The sequence below is a fragment of the Equus asinus genome, chromosome 7 (genome assembly GCF_041296235.1).
Source record: "Equus asinus isolate D_3611 breed Donkey chromosome 7, EquAss-T2T_v2, whole genome shotgun sequence".
Lineage (NCBI taxonomy): Eukaryota > Metazoa > Chordata > Mammalia > Perissodactyla > Equidae > Equus > Equus asinus.
In genome coordinates, this window is record NC_091796.1 from 99,071,706 (window position 1) to 99,095,652 (window position 23,947).

General features: G+C 37.3%; 1 protein-coding gene across 14 annotated transcripts in view; it reads left to right on the forward strand.

The window, feature by feature from the left end:
* The window catches only part of UNC79 (unc-79 homolog, NALCN channel complex subunit), a 244,827-nt gene that overhangs the window by 39,024 nt on the left and 181,856 nt on the right, over positions 1–23,947 (forward strand). For 12 of the 14 annotated variants that reach the window (XM_070514220.1, XM_044774247.2, XM_044774249.2 and 9 more), the window contains exons 2-5: positions 1,326–1,446; positions 8,503–8,807; positions 11,985–12,155; positions 20,183–20,275. In XM_070514220.1, the coding sequence (XP_070370321.1) occupies positions 8,561–8,807; positions 11,985–12,155; positions 20,183–20,275 (511 nt within the window). In that variant the 5' untranslated portion in view covers positions 1,326–1,446; positions 8,503–8,560. The remainder of the gene's footprint in view (positions 1–1,325; positions 1,447–8,502; positions 8,808–11,984; positions 12,156–20,182; positions 20,276–23,947) is intronic. The other 2 variants (XM_044774252.2, XM_070514224.1) reach the window with 1 other exon arrangement.

Sequence of the window (23,947 nt, forward strand, 5' to 3'; positions counted from 1 at the left end):
TGTCATGCAGTGAACACCCCTTGTCTGTATACTGACTTCATTTCAGAGTCATATCCAGAGTACGTCATGGTGGAAAGAACACTGGACAGGAGTCAGGATTTCTAAGTTCTAGTCTAGCTCTGCCATTGGCTACCTATGTGCCTCATTTTCCCAATCTTTAAAATGAAGTGGTTATGGGAAAAGGTCTCTAAGGTCCTTCTAGTTCTGATATTTTATTATTCTGTGATTCTGTGTCCCACGCCTATCAAAAGCATTTTGACTTTCTTTAAGTTGCTTAAGCCAGCATTTCAGTTAGAATGCATCCAGGAGCTTGTTTCCATGGGCTGTTGGGAACAGCAAGGCCTTGCTTCTCCAGGACTTGATATGTCTTCTGTTAACTGCTGACAGTGAGCCATACCACCTAAAAGGCTCCCTTGGTACCCTTAAAGATTGAAAGGACAAATGGAGAGTGTTGAGAGCTCTGTGGAAGAGGAGACCTGAGAGACGTTGATCATCATGGCCCGTTGGGATTTGCAAAGAGGAATGACTAGAACTGGGCCATTCACTGCAGCCAGGTCAAAGGTCAGGTCAGGAATGTGGACAATGCTGGTGACTCCAGGTAGGTCTAGGAGGGTAAATAAGCCTATTAAGTCCCTCCTGAATCTTGAGAAGATCTGGGCAGCCAAGCTCAGAAAGCTATTAGCGAGTCTCTTAATTTATGAAATTCTTTGGAAGAAAAATGTGACATTCATTTTTTCTGTTTTATTACCACTCAAATTATTGTAATACTCACCAAGTTAATCTACTTTTAACATATTCTCCCAGTTCAAACATTCACTAAACACACTCTTATGATCCCTTTTTGAGTTAAATATCTGGTTTCGACTGATGCCATTATGCAATGGATTCCCTATATTTTAGGATTTTTAGAGTGTTGTGGAAAGACCTTTGAGTTTTTTCCTTTAGTTTTAGTTAAGCAATATTAAATATAATTCTCTGGTAGCAGAGATTTATATCTATTATTATTTTGCTAATAATAAGCTAATGGGGATGATTGTAAAATGATTTGGAGTACTGCCTTTCTTAATGATAAAAAAAGGTAATGAATAATTTGTGAGTAAGATATTAAACCAGATAACTAAAAATAATTTTGTGTGCTGAATACAATTTTAAGAAATTAAAAGTCTTTTGTAATTGTTTCTATCGTGGAATTCCAGTAAGAATTTACATATTTTCCTTAAAATACTGATTAAATTCCTGTATCTGATCATTAAAAAAAAATAACTGTATACTTAATACATATTACAAGATAATTCTTCTTTTTTTGTTGTTTTGCTTTTATCTAGTTGCTTCCAAGATCCGGTACTTACAGGAATATCATAACCGGGTTCTCCACAACATTTATCCTGTACCTTCAGGAACAGATATTGCAAACACCCTGAAATACTTTTCGCAGACCTTGTTAAGGTAAGCTTTAAAATATCCCCTACTTTGAAAGAATTAGTAGGTAGTACTGCTGAATTGATTGGGATCTAAATTTTTACTGAACTGAAAGTTTTGAAGCGCCTTACATTTTCTAGTGCTCTGCCAGAAGAGTCTGGACTCAGGTTCTCTGGGTGTATATAGCAGATCAGATCACAGGCTTAACTGAAAAAAATGGGCTGCATGGCTTCTGCCTGCTTTCCTCAGTTGAACATCTTTTCAGAGATTTATACAGTGATAAAAGTTATTTGTCTGGCACTAACATAGAGTGGTATTAAAAGGAGAACCTACATGGCTTAAAATTAAGAATAGGAAACACTTGTGGTCTTAAAGAAAATCAGAATTATGTAGCATTTTAGGTTCATCAATAGTATTTCCTATTTCTCAAAGTATAATATATGATAATAACAATTATTTTTAATGTGTGTAACACTTCATGTGTTCACCATGCTTTACAATTGATATGGAAATTATATGGAGAACAAAGAAACAAAAACAAATACTGTTTGCTTTTACTGTAAGGTAGAGACAGGAGGAAGCCATCTGCTTCACAGTTCTCATTAGGGAAACAAGCAAAGGCGAGCTCTTCAAGTAAAGACTCAATTGTTTGGGAAATAACATCAAAGTGAGAGAAACACTTCACTTTCCATTAAATTCTAAGGCTTGATCTCTTCCATTACAGTGATCTTCTCGCTCTAAATCTGATTTTGGAAACACAGAAATTAACTGCTACTGTTTCTTCTAGCTGTACAATAGCAAAAGTTTTGTAAGCTAGGTATTAGGTAAAGAACACCAATTCGGAATGACTGTAATGACACTAGAGTTCCCAGTGGTCTAAGGCTTTGCCTTGGGCTGACTGAACACTTGGTGGAAAGAAGCTTTACACAGTTGTCAGACAGTAGTCTGCTGCAGTCCTGCTGTGTCTGTGTTCTTCTTGTTCTTTGGGATATCTTTCCTTATTTAGAACCCTTAGTGTCCCTGTTCTCTATTGAAGAGATTCTGTTGATCAGATTCATAGATTTCATACTTGCATAGTAAGTTTAGGACCTTGTTACAGAATATTTCCTTTCTTTTCAAATTGCAGTGGAATAATTAGCTAAGTTTTTATAGTAATAATCAGATAAGTTTATAGACCAAGCCATCTGATTCTGTTCTCTTGAATTCTCCTTTTGTCTTTGAGGTCAGGGTTCTTAATGGGAAACACTTTCCTTTAACACAAATTCTGAAGGTTCTCGAAGTGAGACGTGCTTTTCAGTGGGACTCAAATTCTGAATTTCATTTGTAAAGAAACTATGACATCCTAGTTGGCACTTCGAAGCTTACTGCTTAAGTCTTAGTCATTGTGCCAAAAAATTAAGAAATTTAGGATACTGAAGTCATGATTACAAGACATGAAGCTTCCATTTTCTTGTGCAATGGGTCATTAAGATATGATCATAGGTGATAGCATTTTAATGGTGAAACTGGTGTTAAGGTAGTTTATTCATGTGGCTGTTGGAGAAGATTCTATGCAATTGAGCCAAGTCCGTTTTCGAAGGGAGACAACGTCAACAACTACTACTAATGGTAAAAAAGCTATCATTATGGTAGTGATATTGTATTATAATAATAGTAATTATATGTGTCAAGCACTGTTTGAAGCGCTTTACACGTGTCATCTCATTTAAGCCCTCATAATAATTCCATAAAAGTGTATTTTTACCCGTTTTACAGATAAATTAAACTAAGGCAGAGTGCTTAAATGAAATGCTCAAAGTTACATATCTAGTAAGTGTTGGAACCAGCGTTTGACCTGGTGGTCATAATGCACAGCACACGCTCTCAACAGTCAAGCTGTACTGCTTCTCCTTAGTACTACTAGTTATCCTATACCAGGGACGCTTCTCTTAGTGGAAACTTGGTTTGGCCTTTGGGAATGCTGGCATCTGTTCTGAGTCCATAGAGTATTTTTGGCTGTCCTTGAGATTAAGAGAAGAAAGGAAGTGCTTAGTGTAAAGATTTACCTTCTTTTCGGCAGTTAAATTGAGTTATACCTGAGGTTATGTGGACAGTGTTCCAATTCCCAGATCTTTTAGCTCCATCTCCCACTCAGCAATTCTTTGTGGATAGCAGATCAGGGCAGAGTTGACAGCCTATAGGAAACACACAAACGAAGTGGGGGAAAGAAAGAAAACATTGAGGAATGTAACATGTTATGGGTTGGACTTTAATACTTACAGGTTCAACTCTTGGGCTGAACCCAATGCTTTTTCTATCTTCTTTTTGCCTGCTGCAGCTTTTTTGTTTTTTTTTTTAATCTTTCATTTCTTTTGTTTACTGGAAATACAAAACTTACAACTATTGTCCTATATATTGGACCGAGTCATGATCACTTTCACTTTTGTTATATACATCCATAAGAGTCATATTTATATTACCTTATTTTATTTATGCTATTAGAAAATTCAAGACAAATAACTTAGTCTAGGTATTTGGTGCCAAGATTATTGTCAGTAAGATTTTCTGCTTAAAAACAAGATGGTTCCTTTTGTGTTTTACATAATTTATTGTATACATTCAGAAGCACTTCTTGCTTTCAGAATTCAGATTCTTGGAAAGAAATAAGAAGAAAGAATTAGAGATGAATTTGCACAGAATAACCCTCTGCCTTTCTATTTGGATTTGCTCAAGGAAGTTAAAATGATTATTATTTTGGTTAAAATATTCAACTTGAAGTTCCAGCAGCTTCATTTGAGTCAGAATTGCATCTTTAGAGTAATAGTCCTCTGGTTATTCATGCATGCAGCCACCCCTGGTTGTCTAGTGGTTAAGATTCTCTCAGTGCCCTGGCTCGGGGTTCATCTTCCAGTCAAGGAACCACACCACCCGTCTTTCAGTTGTCATACTGTGGCAGCTGTGTGTTGCTGTACTGCTGAAAACTATGCCACCGGTATTTCAAATACCAGCAGGGTCACCTATGGTGGGCAGGTTTCAGCAGAGCTTCCAGACTAAGACAGACTAGGAAGAAAGACCTGGCCACTCACTTATGAAAAAATTGGCCATGAAAACCCTATGAATAGCTGCAGAGCATTGTCTGATATAGTGCCTGAAGATGAGAGGATGGTGCAAAAAGATCGGGCAGCGTTTTGCTCTGCTCCACAGAGGGTCGCTAGGAGTTGGAATCGACTTGAGGGCACTAACAACAACAATAAATTCATGCATGCATGTAACTCTCACTGATTTCAATAGAGTTTTGTACATATTTCTGAAGGCAGAGATTAGCCTAGGTGTTTAACTTCAATTAATTTAATCCACAGGAGAGGAGAGATTATGTTACCATAATTGACTATATCAGCAGTTGAATACTCCACATATGTTCCCTCAGCTCATAATGAGATTCATGTTAGAGTTCAGGGATGTTCCCTACACTCTAGGTTAGTGGGAGGCAAGCCCTGTGTGTTAGCCCTTAAGCCTAGAGCAGTGTTTGGTTCTTAGAAGGGGATCAGTAAATGTTTGTTGAGTTGAGTTGACTTTACTTCAAATTCCATCCATTGCAGGAACACTTCTAGAGCATTTACTTCATCCAGCAGTGACTTGGTGTCCGGGGTAAAATTTCATCTGAGTGCTGAGTTGTACTCATTTTAAGATAGTAGGGACCTAATTGTGGTGAATGGACACACAGTTTATACACAACTTCTGAGTTTAGTTTTTTGTGCACTTTTAGTATTACAAGCAACTATGAAGATCTTCTAGTTTAATCCTGCCTCATCGCTGCAGAGGAGTCTGTCCGTTTTCTATTAGAAGCATCCTGGGGCCGTATTTTAAACATCTATGGTCTTCTTTAAGGACCTTTTACCTGGCAGAACATTTAAAGGTTTCCAGTCTTCCTATGTCAAACATTCTTTTGGAATTCCTTCTTCTAGATCTCTCTTGTGGCGCCATTCAAGCTGCTAGCACATACAATATTTTTAAAAATCGTTAAGTCTGGGGAAAGCTACTTGCTGTGAGCTCTTTAGAAAATGTTTAATATGTTTTTAGAAGGGATTCTAGTCTCAGCTCAATCATCTTAATTGAGTTGTAATTTCTGATTGCTTAGGAAGAATATATAGACCTTCAAATTATTGAAGTCCACAGAGTACGTTTAGAGCATAACATGGTCAAATAAATTTTGTTTAGCGCATAGATTCAACTCAAATGTCAAAATTCATAATCCTAGAAAGTTTACTTGATGTGTTAATTTTCTGTGCTATAAATACCTCAGGGCAACTTTTCACCTGTCCTCGCACTAACAGAGGTCTTCTTCTCTTGGTTTCTCTTGCTGTTGGAAGTAAATGCTTGATAAAGAGGATCTCAGGAGGGAAAAGGAAAGGTGAAAAGTTGGCTGCTGGGTCAAACTCTTCTGAGCAAGGCATTCGTAATCTTCTCTTTGGTTGGGTGCATAGACCTCTGGGGAAGAATTTCAGATGGGGAAGATGGTTTTATCATTCCCAAGTTAAACAGTTTGGTTGGGGAAATAAGTTTGTTTTTTCCTGAATAAACTTCACGAAACATCATAAAATCACAATGCATTGTACATTTATTCATGAGCCCTTCTTCAGTTTTTCCACAAATGAAAACATTTCCTTACATTGAAACATGAATGATAATTTAAAACTGGTTTCATAGATAACTCATCTTCAGCCATTTTTTCTCAACCTCACCTACTTATTAACTCCAAAGGCAGTGAGAGAGAAATTTTACTGTTTCAGTGCTGACATTCTTCCCTCCCTGCATGTATGAAGTTGTTGCTCAGTCGTTTGGGAACCCCGCATATACAGGAAGGGAAAAATATCAAAGTAGACTCTCCAAAGTTGATTTGACTAGTGTTTGTTAAATTATATCAAACTTTGGAAATTTACCAATGTATATTTGAAAAAAATAATGTGCTATATTTCCCCCACCAAGGAAAACTTTGATGAGAGCACTGTACTTAATTTAAAGGATAGCATTAAGATGCTATATGATATGATCTAAAGCTAATTTTGTTCTCCATGGCAAAATGTTGTTTTTCTATACCACTTCTATAAGATCCACATCTTGTAATTTTGAAAAGATGCTGGTGGTAGGCTGATTTAGGGCTGAAGTTTGGGAAAGTATTTCTAACTTATGTCCATTGTGATTCTAAAGGAATTATCAGTGGGATAGAATCCTACAGGATTAAAATGGGTTTTTGGTGACAGGGCTTATCAAGAATATAACATTTAAAGGTGGTACTTTTAGGGGTAATCGAGTTATATTAGGAAAGTTATAAAGTCTGATGGAAAATCTAGTGACATTTATAGTAGATGTAGGCAGGCCGGGGTAACTGGGATGTTGATAGTATCCCATTGTCAAGTACAAGCTTTACAAAGTTAAATACATGACACACACAAAAAGGTAAATTAAATCCCTTTAGAAGTAAAAAAAAACCCCACTAAATCTTAAGTTATTTATTGCTAAGAAGTATGACATAACTATTCTGAAATTATTTTTATTATTATTAATTGTTTTTCCCTGGACATTGGGTAACAGAAGACAAAGGAAATTGAGGTAAATTAGGCACATGGAAAATAAAAAGCATGTAGTCATTTTTCTCACATTGTAACATATTTTGCACTAAGAGTAAATAAGAATAAATGTAAATTTGAAATAGCAAGCATGCTTGACACTAACCAATTCTTCACACCACTGTAAATTGTAAATGTAATATCATTAACTAAGAACTTAGTAATGTTTGGTGCACATGGAATAAGTGTAAAACAAGGTTATTTTTATGTAATGAAGCATTTATAAGTTGTTATCTATTCTGATTAACATATAAGTGTACTAGATAAAAGCACTATGGAAGTACAATAGATATTATCATTATAATGTATAGCTATTGTCTTTAATGATAAATAGTATAACCTAATTTAAAAAAACCTAAACATTTGGCTAAACAGTCATTTCTTCTATTTTTAGATTAACAACTTTTCTGCTTTATGGCTTTTACTAAAACGTTTTTGTTTACAAATTAAGGCTAAGAAAAAGCCAATTTATTTCTAGAATTTATTTTTATTCCCATTAAACTTTTTGTTAACTTTCTAAATTATCTTTCCTTTAGTTTTTAGTGAGTTTTGTTGAATAATAACGTAAGTAGCAGCAGTAATATATGAGATCTTACTGTATGACGTGCAGCTCTATGACAGATACTGCTCGCTTAGTCTTTAGAATTTGGAAGGTAACTATTTAATAAACCACTGTTTGTATTCATAAAGTAAAATGTTTCCTCCCCAACATGCAAAATTAAAAAAACACACATAGATAACCATTATCATTAGTTCACAAACATATGCTACGGACCATCTACTATATATTATTTTATAGCTTTTCCAATGTAGTTTAGCTAACATTTTAGAAATATGTATTATTTCTAAATTCATATGCCTGTTTAAACTTCATTATCTCAAATGATACTGACAGAATGTCATGAAACAGTATCATAATATACATATAGACATTATTTTGATGCAATAAACATGTGATTTTTAAGACTTTCTTAATAAACACACATGTTTATTCTTTGCTAAAACATGTTTCTGCAAGTGCCATACCTATATTTTGCAAGTTTTTGTATACCTGATTAAGACAGTCTTGCTGAAAACTTCCTTTGCTTTGAAAACTCCTTTTAATTAGAAATAAAAGCCCTAACTCATTAGACGAAGCCACTGTTTTTCCTTCCAGGAAACCTCTCCTTCTCCAAATCAGTAAACTGTAAAACATGGGTTTGGCACTGAAACATGCATTTTTATATTTTTGCTCCTTACTAACCAGATAACACATGAGATGCAATGCAACTTCCACAAAATAAACCTTGCATTATTGGTATCTTCGAGCATGAAGCTATGCGACCCGTACTAGATTTGTAGATGCTGCTGGTGTGGCAATTGCATCTTATGTGGGATGTATCTGGTGTTTTATTATTTGTTTTAGAGTGTCATTTCAATGTAATGTGCTGTTCTTTGTGTCTTTGTTGTCTCTTTTTTTTCTTTGTCCCCCCAACAGCATTTTGTCCCGCACAGGGAAGAAGGAAAACCAAGATGCCTCCAATTTGACAGTGCCCATGACCATGTGTCTTTTTCCTGTGCCATTCCCACTCACCCCATCTCTAAGACCGCAGGTCAGTTCCATCAACCCTACTGTTACTCGCTCCCTCCTTTACAGCGTCCTGCGAGATGCTCCCTCTGAACGCGGCCTGCAAAGTCGTGATGCTCACTTGTCAGACTACCCTTCTTTGGACTATCAAGGCCTCTACGTGACTTTGGTGACTCTCCTGGATCTAGTTCCTTTACTACAGCATGGCCAACATGGTGAGCATTTAATTGAAACTTTTGAAAATGTGCATGTTATGTTTATGGATGCTGGAGACTGTTATTGTAATAAATTGCTTAAAAGGTCTTTGTGCGGCTACAGCCTTTCTTACACTGAAACTTAGTTATGGTGTTGCCTATCCTATCAGTTTTTGCTGTTTTATGACCAGAGGGAGGCTATCCAAGTGGGCCTGCACTGGGGGTAATGGGCTGGAGAAAGGAGGAAGGCTGTACCAGGAACTTCTCTCTTCTCCCCTGATATGCTTATCATGGAGATTCTTGTTGAGACTATGATTTGGGGGCTAAGGTTTAAAAAATTGCCCCCAGAAAATGTTAGAGGTAGAGCTTGGGGAACAAGTCGGATCCACTGACTAATTCTGTGGTTTTTGGGGGCAAATCACAGAATCTTTCTGGGACTCATTTTTCTTGTCTGTAAACCCAGAAAGTTAGATAAGGAGAAATCTCCAAGTTTAATAATCAATAATTATTACAAAATGTTGGCCAAGTGGTACAGTGTATAGTGGTGCTACGTGCTGTATATGGTATATAATATACATTTTTCCTGGTGCTGTAGGACAGAAGCCTAGCAGCATGCTGCTTTTCTTAACTCTTCCCTTTTCTACTGTCTTTAGTCAATTTCATTATCTTGCTTGCTTACCAAATTCTTTTAACCTATAAAAAGGAGAACAATAATATCTACCGTTTAACTATTCAGTATTATATTTTGGAGAATCAAGTGGAAAACCATACAATAAGAAAAAGGATTTTTGCAGAAAATGAACTTTTAAGACATCAATTGTCTTAACTTTAAAGCACTGATAATTAGGTCTCTGGAAGTATGATAATCAAAGTTTCACTGTACAGAAAAATTGGAATTTGAGAAATGGATGGGTGGTGGGGGTTATTTTGCCTTTTAGTTATGGTTAACTCTCCTAAGAGAATGCTTAATGGTTTATTTAGAAAGATGTTTTCCTAATTTAAAAAAAACTACTTTCATAAAAATGATGAGACTGATTATTGAATTTGTTTTTTCTTATATATATAATTCTGTATTATAGTGAATATAAAAAAATGTAGAAATTTGTAAGTTTGCTTAAGTATAATTTCATAGCTATTTTAAGCGTAGTCACTTTTATTGTGATCCTGTCCCAGCTCAGCTCAAAACTTAAAGGAGATGACTCTTTGAACATAAGACTGCCAGAGCTTACCGTGGTGGTGAGCTTGTCAGCTTTTCCTTTGTCACTGACAGTCCTGAGGTCATCGTGGACCTGCGTGGTCCTGGGATGAGCTGCTGTGTTAGGGCAGCTGTCCTTTATCTTCAAAGCCACTTCATTAGGATAAAACCATTCACTTTGGTAACTCAAAATCCATTTAATTGCAATTAATGTTTAAATTATGACAGTTTCAGAGGGGATGATTTGTATTTTTGCTTTTGTACCTACAGCTATTTTGCAACTTTACTCTTCACTGTTACCTATAGAGTGTGTTCTCGTTCTGCATAACAGAGCTTAGAAGATAGGAAAAAACTCACTAGACCATCCCTTAGAGGTTAAAAAACAATACAGCATTGTTTCTCTGAGTGTGATCTGAACAACATCAGAATCACCGGGGGAGCTTGGGACATGGAATTCTGGGTCCCAGGCCAAGATTTCTGGATAACAATCACCGAGGGGTGGGTCCTGAGGATCTGAAGCTTTAATGAGCTCTTTGAGTGATTCTTTTGTACGAGTCTGAGAATCACTGCACTGGGGCTAGAGGCTCTGTCTAGAGGCTCTGCTAGAGGCTCACCTCGGGCAGTGTGGTGTACTGGGAAGAGCCTCTTTTTGTAGCAGTTCAACTACTCGCTCTAAGGTGATCTTGGACAATCACTTCCCTTCTCTAGGCCTCAGTTTCCTCACATGGAACATCTTGCAGTGGGCTCTCGGGCCCCTTTCGCTGCTCACGTTCTGTAACTAGGCTAACATGAAGCTGAGCTGTCTTTTACGCACAGCCTCAGTTAATTCTTAGTTAAGCACCTCTGAATTTTCCGTTTCATCAATCTCAGGCTAAGGTTGACTGACCCTCGCTCCCCAGTGTGCAGTGTGGCCACATTCTCTCTGTTGCCAGTTGATGTGCTTGTTGAGATGGCATATTAATTCTAATGATAATCAGAAATAACATTAGGTCTCAAAATAGCACTAAGAAGGTAAATCTGCTGCAAAAAAAAACATGTCTAACAATTTTCTTTTATGATGGATACGAAAAAAAGAAGTCTTCATTGTCAAGTCTTGGCTGATGACCTATGTATTGGAAGGTCCAGAAATACCAAAGTATCCATTCAGTGTAATGGGATTTGGCCTATATGCATTGTATAAGCTAAACAGTTGTGGTTTTTTGAATGTCCTCTATTTTTACTCTTGTGCAGGTAATAATAATAGTAACAATATTAATGTTAATAATAATGGCTAAAATTTTGGAGGACACATTATGTGCTATGTAAAGCACTTTACATTTATCTCATTTTAACCTCCTAAAAATCCTTCTCATGAAGTGAGGTAGGTACTGTTCCTGTCCCCATTTACAAATGCTGATAGAAAGATTGTGATTTAGTGGCAAGTCCTTCCGTGATAATTGTTAACCAAGTGCACAGGGGCATGAGGTATAAGTCTGCGGCTTCCTTTCTTTGGTGCATGCTGAAGCTGTCACTGTGCTGGAAGATGCAGATTGCCTTATTGCCCAACACTCCAGATGTAGAAAGATTGTGGTTTGGTTGATTGGAGCAGAAATAGCCTGGTTTTATTTCCAGTCTTGCCCTTGACTTTTCTAAAACTTCCAGTGGGAAAATAATTTAACAATCTTTGTGCCACAGTTATCTTGTGTAAAATGTAATGGAAGGAAGAATGCTGGAGGGACTTCAGGATTCATTATCACATGGAAAGTGCTTTTAATTTATGAAATCAAGGAGTAATATGAATACCAACTGTTACTGAAGATTGATAAAGTCATTCATCAGTCATTTATCAAGAAAAAAATACTGTATTTGCAGTATACTGAGCAGCATGTTTCAGAACTCTTAATGGAAGGGAGCAGTAGTTATTTATAATTTAAACCAGTTCATAGAAACTTAAAGGATAAAGTTAGTGTATTTTGTTAAATGGCAAAATATTCAGTGGCTGATTCCTGAATTTTGTTTTGTAGATCTGGGACAGTCGATATTTTATACAACGACGTGTTTGCTACCCTTTCTCAATGACGATATTCTGAGTACTTTGCCCTACACGATGATATCAACGTTAGCTACCTTTCCTCCGTTTCTGCACAAGGATATAATTGAATATCTTAGCACATCTTTTCTACCAATGGCTATATGTAAGTTCAATCTTACCTAATACTAGATTATTTTTATATATTGTGCAAATTGAAATTGCTTTTGCTGTTTTAGGCTGTAGATTTTCAAGATTATAATGGAATCACTTGTATACGTGGGCTGTGATTTAAATTCAGTCATTTCAGCATGAATATTATGGTGAAAATCAAAGAAATGAAAGACAAGTATACTTTAGAATTGTTTTATTCATGTAGTTTGATCTTATAGAATAGGAAGAAAAATCATGTCAAGGCAGAGTCCGTATTTCCTACGTGTAAATTAGGGTATTTTTTGCCACTTTTGAAAAAAGGTGGAGAGAGTGTTGCATCAGAAATAAAAATGCTTATCCTTTGCATCTGGAGGGAGTCGGGTGTGGGGAAGAGCAATAGAGAGAGTGAGGGCATGTCGATTCTAGGGTCAGCTCTGTCTGCAATCTGCTGTGTGACCTTGGGCAGCTCAAGGTTTCCTAGTTGAGACCCCATCTCCAGAACCATGACACACCAGCTTTCCCTCACAGGGGTGCTGTGTTGATGAAGTGAGTCAAAACTTAGGAAAACACTGAAAAATGCTAAGGCTTGCCACTCATGTGCAAGGTACTGTTATAAGTGTGGAACTGATTTGCATTCTATTTCATTTTTATAAACAATTTTGCAGGCTTTCCAGATATGCGAGCAAAGAGAGAAAAAAAGTTGGGTTGTGGTTTTCAAGGTTTTTATGATCCAAATCCTTCTAAAGTATTTTTTAAACAAATGGATTATAAATTGATCAATGTCTCAGTGAATAATCTGAAAAGAGTCAAACAGATCTAGATTCAAATCACAGCTCTGCTGCCAACTAGCTGTGTGACCTTGGGCGAGTTACTTACCTTTCTGTTTCTTAGCTATAAAATGAGAATAATAACAACAGCTGCCTTGTGAGGCTATTGTGATAATTGAGGTGATTAACCTGGAACATTGGTAACGTGCTAACACAATGGCTGGTGTTCAGTAAGTGTTGGTTTACTTTTCTCCTCTCAATTCTTGTTCCCTAAAAATACCTGTATTGGTCACATTCAATTTCTAGTGATCATTTTCACCGTTTTAATGTTATGCACTTATGATATTATTGAAGTTATTACTCTGTAATAACAATTGGGAAACATATGTACCTTTGAGCCACATTTATTTCTTTTATAATCAAGCTTAATTTTAGCTATAGAATTGTAACTTTCATGTCTAAGCAAAGAGTCTGATTTCTGCCTAAATTATATAGCGACTCAAAGAAATTAGCAGACTGATTATATTGTTCAAGTAATAGAACATTTGATCGTTCTCTTTTTTTTGTCCTGTGGAACCTTACTGACAAGTACTTGCTTATGGATACAGTCCTAGGTTGTATAATCATATTTTTTGATAAGTATGTTAACTATTAAACTTAGGAGTAGGAATTCTTTTTTTTTTTTAAAGAATAGCAGGTGAGGCGGCGTCTATCTAATAATTGGTCTAATTTACTGCATCCCTGTTTCTTGGGAATAAGTTAATAATTTGGGGAGAGGCATTGGCTGTATTGGGCCTCTGAGGTTATTGGGACTGATCAAGCACTGTGACAACTGGCAATTCGTTTCTTCACCCTTGACTATTAATTTCTACTTAATTAGAAATACAGACCTCAAAACATGCCTTATAGTCACATTGGGATCCTTACTTATTTAAATGTGTGAACCTTGGCAACTGAGGAGAACAAAGCTGAGTTTACAAAATCTGTGTGAATTTTAGTGCTTCTTGGTAGAGTAACTTGGTATTCATTTAAAGGTATAAGTAAGTTGCTTATGTCTCTGGGATTCCATTTTTTCTCAACTGTAAAGGAGGGTTTTGGAAAAAATGTTCCATCTCTAAGTTTATTTCTGGCTTAATAATTCTAGGTTAAATAACATCAATTTTATTTTATGTAAGAGACGCATATCTTCCTCTAACCCACTCATTGATCTGGTTCATTTATTCTATCGCTCTGGTTTTAGTCTCTTAGTTCTGACTTTTGTTTCTCATCACCATTCCTATGGTTCAGTAATAGCCAATCTTTATCATCTTTAAATCTTCGAAAATAAATTGCAATGACAACAAAATTTAAAGCCAAATTGTATGAAATGATTCAGGTGTTTGTTTTGTGCTCTTTCCTTCACAAGGGAGATACAAAGACACAGACCCAAAGATGGAAGGGATCAAGTTCCGAATTAATTACGTTACAGTGAACTGCTGCGAGAATGTGTGTCTGTTGCTTGCATCCATGTTGTTTCTATTTTTGGGAGTTGTTCCAGTGTCTAGAAATTCTGACCCAAACAAGAGAGGAGCGTTTAACTTCTTCCAAAATATTTTTATTTCGGGACTGAGCTGTTAGGATGACACATGTTGCGTTTTCTGAGTACTTGATAAATTCTTTAAGATGATAAGGCTTTTATGTCTTTAGTATGGTGTTTGCAAGGTCAAATGTCAAACATGGACAGTACTGCAGGTGTTAAATGATTATATCATTAAGGACCTAGAAGGTGAAGTTCTGAGCTCTGGACTGGATCTTTCAGTTTAAGAGCCCTGCATATGTTTCAGTTATGTCCTTCATGTCATTTTTGTCAGTAAACCAAGTACTGTGCTTTTAAATAACTCTTTTTCAGGTGCTGCAGAGCAAACTGCAATTTATTATAAAAATTTCCTTTGACATAACCTTTTCTTTTTAACTCCTTCCAATAATAAAATATACTTCTTTTTATTCCATGTGTGTGCAATTTTCTTTGTTTATAAAAAATATTAAAGGAGTTACTAAGAATTGAAAATGTCATTTGCATTTCACCATGGAAACCTCTCTTTTTCCAATAAAGGATCTGTGATTTATGGACCAAATTGAAATATGGATGTTGGGAAGATGATACTTTGGCAGAGAAGAGAAAAAGTGGATCCCAAATGAGCATGAGTTGATGTTATTATTTCAAAGATGATGATAAAGCTGAACCGTTCTATCAGTGAGAGACCCTTCTACTGTATCTTGGTACCCTGAACTGTGCAGTCTCATCTAGTTTCTTTGCCAACTTAAATTTCCTCAAAAAGTCACTTACTCTCGGGAAAAATAAAGCTTTCTTCAGATCTTTGCATTGACTTAAAAGCGACTGTGTGACTTGATTGAATATCTGGTTGCAGACCTTTGGCTCCAGATCACTTTTAGTTCTTCTCCTACAGCGGGTACATGTTATGTTTCTATGATCTTCTGAAAGCTAATAAATATGTAGAAAAAAAGACAGTCAAAAACCAACACAAGATATTGATGGTATTTAAATAATCTATATATAAAGTCTGTTTTATTAGCTAGTGATTATTTTTGTAAGGTAGGTCTTACTATACTTTAAGAGCTATATTGTTGAGTTGGGGGAAATGTTTTGGAATAGGAATCCAGAGGAGCTGAATTGTAGTTCTTTGACTATTGGCAAATCGCTTAACCTCATCAAACTTTGATTTCCTTAGCTGTGAAATTTTGAATAATCGTAACCTCCCCTGTCTACATCCCATGTTTGTTGTGAAGACTGTAAGATAACATAGGAAATGCCCGTGAATATTGTATCATGTTATACAAGTGTATGACAGACCAAACCCATAGTCGAATGGCAGACATCAAATCCCATTGCAGCGAATTCCAATATTCTGCTCAAATTCACATGTTGCCCTCAAATTTTATCATCTTAAATATTGCTTGAGATAAGGGGTCGTCCTCTGGGGCTTGTGATGTTTTTCCCCTAGAGTTTGTTGTATAATAACAGGGAGTTTTATAACAGGTTTTGATCTCATAGAACCTGAGTACACTCTGCAGTGTTGATGGGCAGTCCTGTCTCTCTGATTTTCGTTAATCTACCAGTCTGCAAGTATTTTAATGCTGCGTAGACTTCTGCGTCATGGTGTCTCAGTCTTCCCATTCTGTTGAGCTGATCTGCCTTTCTAAAGGCATGGGTGTCTTATGTTCAAACCCTGTCTCATGGACCACCGTTAGCTCCGCTTACACAGAGAGCGCTTGTTAATTCAGGCATGCCCTCTGCAAACCACAGGAAATGGTTCTGGTGTATGCAGAACGGACACCAGCCTGTGCTGCTTCTTCCCAGACAACTCCCTTACCTTTACCCCTTGAAAATGTACAAGGCGAGGGGGGTTGTTTAAATATTTTCCAATTCAGACCACTTCTTGCCACCAGCTCTCATATGGACCAGTCCAAGAGCTTCCAAACTGGTCTCCAGCTTCTACACGTAGCCCTCCTACAGCTGTTCTCCACCAAAAAGCCAGAGCTATCCTCCAAATGTGTAAATCAGATCGCCTCCCTTCCTGCATCAAAACCATCTAGTAGCTTCCCATCACTCTTAGAATCAAACTCAGTGTCCTTCCGGGGCCCCTGCCCACCTGCTATTGGTCACTGCCTCTCCTGGGTTCACTCTGCATTGTCCGCATTGGTCTTCCTGCAGTTTCGTAAAGGCACCAAGCTTTTGCTTTTGCTTCAGGCTTTTCCCCTTTGTCTTAATAGCCCTTCTCCAACACGGTCACTGGATTTGCTTCCTCACTCTCTTTAGGTAGATGTTGACTCAAGTGTCACACCTTTGAGATGCCCTTCCTTACGCTTTAGCTAAAATAGGTCCTTCCCTCATTTTTGATTCCCTTGCCTTGCTTTCTATTTCTTTACAAGTATTTGTTTGCCCATTCCTCTAGAACAGTGCTGTCAGGGAACTTTCTGTGATGATGGAAACGTTCTAAAAAATTGTACTGTGCTGTCCAATACAGCAGCCACTAGCCATATGTGGCAACTGAGCTCTTGAAATGTATCTACTGAGACAGGAACTGCATTTTCAATTTAATTGAATTTTAACTAGTTTAAATAGTCACGTATGGCTAGTGGCTACCATGTTGGATAACACAGCTCTAGCATTTAAGCTCCATAAGGACAAAGACTTGCCTATCTTGTTACAGTTTGGTCTCTGGGCCTAGAACAACGCCTGGTACATAGAGGTACTGAAAAAATACTTCTTGAATGAGTGAGTGATTAGAGCACGAGCTACGAAGTCAAGTGACTTACGCTGTAGTCCTAATAATTGAGTTGGTGCTCTCATGCAAATAATTTGATTTCTCTTTTATAAAATGGCTTTTTCATATACTTATTTTTTTTTTGGCAAGAATCATATAAGAGCTATACATGATGTACATTGGGAACTGTAAAATGCAGGAACAGATTAAGGAATTGTTGTTCATAGGGGGAGGAGATGGTGGTAAAGGTTATTCTGGCGGTGCTGGGAGGATCAGGGAACAGGTCTTAAAACATTTGATTGCGTTTCCTGAGCACAATATTAAATGTAAAATTTTCTTATTTTGATTAATTCTCTTCTTCCTTCCATCGCATGTAGCTTTGGCTTTATACACCCTCATGGGGACAAGCTGCACATCTGTTTACATCATGTCTTTTTAACAAGGTTCAATAAATGATGTGTGCCTGTGCATGTTTATTAAATTAGGATAGTGGTGATTTTATTCAGTCAGTTAGAAGGCTAAGAAATTGCGAGGCACCGTCTGCTTATATAAGTATTGCAGCCAATTTCCTAGGGCTTGAGCCAGAGGAACGCTTTTGGCTTTGTGGCTGACCATAGTTGAGGGAGAGCATGGATCTGTAGGGGTGGAAGGGACATCCAAAGGTCACTGAGCCATTTGGGCTATTCTCCAAATAGACTTCACCTAAATCATTCAAGACATTTGGGCATCTCTCCCATTTTTAAAGGCCTCCAGGCACAGTGATTTTTAGCCTCCTAATAGTAGTTTTCATTTTTTTAGGAACACTTATTAAAAAGTTTGAGGTCAATTTAAACAAAGGTGAAAACACTTGTCCCAAAGGGAATATATATATATATATATATATATGTATGTATGTATATATATAAATAACATTGTTTTTCCTTGAGCATGTCAGAGACTTTTCTTTCTTTCTTTCATTTCCCCCTTAAACAAAGGGCTCAAGGAGCATGCAGTTATTTCTCCTGCACCTGGACACCTTGCTCAGCGTTTTCTTTCTTATTTCTTGTCCCTCTAGCCGTACTTCTCAGAGGTCCAGTGCCTGCTTGCATCAGAGGCACTTGATGTGCTCATTAAAAATGTCGCTTTCCTGCTTCCAAACTGTCTGAGCCAGACTCTCTAGGTACGGGCCCCCGAGAGCTGAATGTGTGCAAGCTCCCTGGCTGAAGGCTGACATCAGCCGCATTTTGTTCTTCAGCATTTGGCTCCATGTTCTTTTTCCTTGATTGATCATATTTGATTAATCAACTTTACTATCTAAGAGCAATGAACTGATCTCTACATCTTTGTATAATTATTAATACTTATTTGTGTTGTATAGACAAACTAATTTATCTACCTGAACATCACCTGCTTGGTGGGTTGGCAGCAGCCCAGCTACAAGTGATTAATAAAAGCAAACTCAATAAACGGGACTTAATTACAGATTTGTTTTATTTGTTAGTTTGCTTATTTCTGTAAAGCTATTGTAAAGGCCACCATCCATTGTAGTGCTCAAAGTCCTTTATGTAAAAAAAATAGAATCATATTAAATTTTGTCTTTGTCTACTTTATTATATGACAAATATTTTATTAGAGTTTTAATGATTCTTTTATAGATGCGTTTATTATAAGTTGCTTTATTCTTTTTGGATATAGGTGAGATATTATTTCCACATATTATACTTTAAGATAAAATAAAATAGAGTAAAGCAGATTTTAGAGTTATCTGCTTTTTTCGTTGTTGCCCTTGATAGTGGTCTTCACCATTGTGTGTAGGAAATTGAGAGTAGACATCTTGAAGGTGTTATACTCACTGTATGTGTTCTGTTCATGCTTTCTCGACAATTGGCACATAAGCCCGATTGTAAGGAGAGGTTTCTCCCACTTTTGCAATTATGCCTGAGAAGAGGAATTCATTTCATATTTGAGTCCTTATAAAGTTCCTCCTTCCTCCTGTTGTGGGCTCTCTCTTAATTACTGTGTTCAGAATAATAAAGTACTCTTTGCAGACAACATATTACTCTGGGTGACCTTCGTCAATGCTAGCTTTGAATGCTTATTGGGGTTACCTGAACACTCTGTTCAAGAAGGGAGAGAAAGAAATTTAACATAGTGTTGGATGTCATCATAAACAAGCCACTTAAAGATGTCTTAACAGCGGCATGTAAGTGGTTATCTCCTGGAGACCACGATTATACAACTATAAGATGAACTTTGAAGAAACCAACTTGCTTCGTGGTTGAATACTTGTGGCACGGGATAAAATGTTCAGCAACAGTGTTATTCACAGATTCAAAGATTCAAAAAGTGCTTTATTTCAAACAACTCAGCTGGATATGAAGATGGTAAGCTCTGGAAAACTGAAAAAGTGGTTCTCATGGTGATAAAGATGGTGGTGATGAAGTTACATGTGAAGGTTTGAATAAACTTGTGTAATGATATGTGAGAGTTGAAAATCATTTTTAAATTAATATACTATTTTTTATAATATGTGATTTAAAATTGGTGTGTGTAACTAAATTAATAAGTTGCCCATTATAAGTAGACTGTTATTTCATCTGCATCTCTAAAAGTTAATACTTTCAAGTTGGGTTCAAAACCTTTTATTTTTACTTTCTTGTTGGGATAGACTTCAACATGCTTTTCTATATGTTTGGGTATTGGAGGATTCTGGTTTTTTTTTTCTTTTCTACCTAGATATAAATGTCTTGGGAGCAGAGATCACATCCAAGCACAACTCTGATAAAGCCATTACATCATATTCTGGCAGTGTTTCTGCTCCTTGTAGATTCTCACTGGATGTTTGCTATTGATGGTGACGGTGTAGCATTTGTATGCTAGGACAAATTTTGTGGTTTTATTTGTGCAAAACTCCCACTGATTTGGTTGGGACTTTTAAAAAAAGTTTCTCCTCAGCTCTCATGCACTATGCAAAGTAGCAAGTATGTGTATAGATTAATTGTGTCTAATCACAAAAATTTTGTTTTCAGTGGGTTCCTCCAGGAGAGAAGGCGTTCCTGCCCATGTCAATCTCTCTGCGTCATCCATGCTAATGATTGCAATGCAGTACACATCCAACCCAGGTACGTGGGAGTTTGGGCAAGAATAATTCCAAAACCAATAAATAAATAAGTCATCAAACAAGCAGGTGAGAAATTCTCATGTGAGAAGAACTTCTCTTGGTGGAGAGACAACTGGAGATGTGTTAGAAAACAGAAGAGTTGAGATAAATTTCCCTTGCCTGTTGCTCTGAGCAGTAATCTTGCTGGCTGGTGACATTCTTAGAATGTTGGAAGACACAATTTTAGAACATTGACTGGAAATTGATTGAATGTGAGTATATAGGAATAAAGTAGAAATAGAAGAATCCACCTGCAATTCTCATAACTAGAGATAAACACTGTTAATATTTTGTGAATTTGCTACTGTTGCCACACAAGTGTCTTTGAACCTAGATCTTTTACTACATTTTTGATTATTTTCTTAGATTAAATTCATAAAAGAGGGATTAATGGGTTACAGGGCTTGAAAAAATTTCAATAGTCTCATAATTATATGTGAAAGTACACTGTGACCTGTCATTGAGTATTATCATAAAATTTGCACACAGTTAGACAGATGAAAAATAATATCTCATTGTTTTGATTTGTATTTCTTCTGTTACTAGTGATGTTGGACAGGTTTCATATAGTTTACTCCGTGATTTTCATTCATTAGTATAACTGCAGACAAACTTTGGGGAACTGACCTAAAAAGGGGCTGACTGTTGGAGTCACATGTTAAGATGCAAACTCGGCTTTAATTTTCATTTAATGTTTTTTTGGAAAGTGAACAAATTTGGTTGTACTGTTTTCAACCTTCTACTTAATTACGTAATAAATAATAACTGAGTTTTTGACTCAGGATGAGGAAAAATTTTTTTTTTTTTTTTAAGATTTTATTATTTCCTTTTTCTCCCCAAAGCCCCCTGGTACATAGTTGTATATTCTTCGTTGTGGGTTCTTCCAGTTATGGCATGTGGGACGCTGCCTCAGCATGGTCCGATGAGCAGTGCCATGTCCGCGCCCAGGATTCGAACCAACGAAACACTGGGCTGCCTGCAGCACAGCGCGCGAACTTAACCACTTGGCCACGGGGCCAGCCCCGAGGAAAAATTTTTTTTGTTTTAAAATCTTAACACTTCTTAGTTTGGAGTGTCATCCTTTAAATATGAAATCCCTTAAGATTATTATATGAGTTTAATTAAAATGTATATTTTTTGGAAGTTATGTCTCATCTCACTCTGGCTTGAAGGACTCTAAAAATGTTGTTTATATTTCTTATATATTATATTCTGAAAAAAACCCTTCATTTGGAATCTAGTGAATTGAAGTCTCGTCAGGAGGCCTTGGTCCTAATTTCTAAGTTGGGAGACAGTAAAGCAGAGTGGGGCAAATCATGTGCTTTGAGGTTAGATGTATATGTGGGTTCATATCTAACCTCCCCGAGAAGTGCCAGTAAGTGAACCTTTCAACCTCCCTAAGACCAAGTTGCCTCATCTGTAAAACGGGCATAGTTCTTCCGGCAGTGCCTTAGGATGTTGTGGTGAGGATTTAATGAGTTAAGTGTGTGCAAAGTGCTTCCTTAGCTTACTGACAGGCACATTGTAACTGCTCAATAAATAGCAATGCAGATTGCTACAGTCTGCCATTTTCCTCTTGGAGTTGAGTGTTTCACTGGGAAATCACTGTGATCGGATCGAGGTATTTCTGTTATTTCCAAATCTATATCTTCACACGTTCACGGGGGAACATTTACAGCCTATTCTATACTAAGAATTGTATTTGGGACCCAAAACTAGTCTTTTGGGAAACTGTTAAGAAGTGAGGACATCCAACGGGGGCTCTCTGAGGCCAAGTGGGGGGGCATCATTGTATTGTCTGACTTTTTATTGAGGGAAACAGCAAGTGGCAGCTTGTTCCTTGTAGCTGATTATGTGTCAAGGATCGGGCACAGACCTTGTTCAGCTAAAAGGCGTTCGTTCAGTGATTCCAGTGTACACGGCTCTGTGCTAGGCATTGTGAAAACTGCCCAGAAAGGTAAGATATGGTGCTTGCTGTGGAGCTTATGTCTAATTGGGAAGATTAGGCATATTCACATAAATCATTAATTTATAATGTAAAGTAATATGTGAAAAGCACGAAATAAATACTATAGACAGTGTTGATTCGTCAGAAGGAGAGAACTCTATGGATTGAAATAATCTGGAAGGGTTTTGTACCACTTAAGTGCAGTATGGGCCTTAAAATATGGATAAAGTTTTGATTGATAGGGTAAGTGGGACATTCTGGGAGGGGAGCAGTTTAAGCAAAGTACTCTCCAGGTCTGTTCACAGGGCAGTCAGTGGACTACTCTGTGCCAGGTTCATGGAGCAGACAGGTGGAAAATAGAATAGCAGACACTGTGTAAGAGAAAGGGGCCTCGAACATCTGCACCTAAGAACCCAATTCCAATTCCAGAGGGCCATTTATATCTTCAATAAATAGTCAATGAATATTTACTATGTGCCAGGTACTGAGGACACCATGGTTAGCAAAACAGAACTGACGCCTGCCCTCACCTCCTGAAGCTTACCAAATGGTGTGGGGGAGAAGACATTAATCAAATAACTATCAAAGCAAATGTAAAATTTCGCCTGTGACAAGTGCTCTGAAAGATGTACGTGTGCTACAAGACCCCGTAAAAGGGGATTTTTCTTTTATTGAAGAGGTCAGGGAGGGCTTCTCTGGGGAAGTGACCTTTGGTCTGAGGACTGAAGGAGGAGTAGCATTAACGAGGCCTACTGGGGTGGAGGGTTCAGGCAGAAGAACCTCGTGTCAGAAGGGAGCCTGGCAAGCAGGTGGGACTGAAAGACCAGTGTAGCTGGAGCTTGGAGTGAGAGCTGCCTCGTGCGAGATGAGACTGTAGACTTCCGCAGGCCAGAACACGCAGGATGTCATGGGTTTTGTTTGGGAGTCCTGTGTTTATCCCAAGTCGAATGGGACAGTCCTGAAGGACTTTGAGGGATTATGTATGTGTCACCCTGACTGCAGTTGAGAATGGGTTAAAAAGGAGCCAGAGTGGATGTAGATTGACCCAGGAACAGTCCGTTGCATTTGTCTAGGCATATAAAAGGCATGGGCAATTGAGATTGAGAAAAGTGGATACGTCCAAGAGCTATTTAGAAAGTAAAATGGATAGGACTTGGTGATATATTGGATATGGTGGGTTTTCAGCTTGTATAACTGGCTGCATGGTAGTTCTATTCACTGAGAAGGGAGACACTGGAACAAGAAGATCAGGCTTCCCAGGAAATCTCTGTTGTGGACATGTTGTATTCAAGATGTCTTTGAGACATTTAAAAGGAGATGGTACACCTTGGACTAATACAATGTTATATGTCAATTGTATCTCAATAAAACTGGAAAAAACCCATATATAACCTCAGTAATAATTCTATATGTCCAAAACACAAAAATGCAAGTAAATCAGCTTCCTTAAAAAAGGGAAAAAAAGAGGCGATAGTAATTAGGAAGCTGTGTGATGAGTCTGGAGCTCAGAACAGAGCTCTGGGCTAGAGGTAATGAACTTTGAACCTACATGTAAGAGTCCGATGATGATTACTTAATTGCATATAGATGGTAACTGAAGTTGTATATGAGTGTGAGATTGCTTAGGAGACAGCATAGAATGAAAAGTGGAGTGGGTTTATGATCAGGCCTCCCGGAACTCTAGCA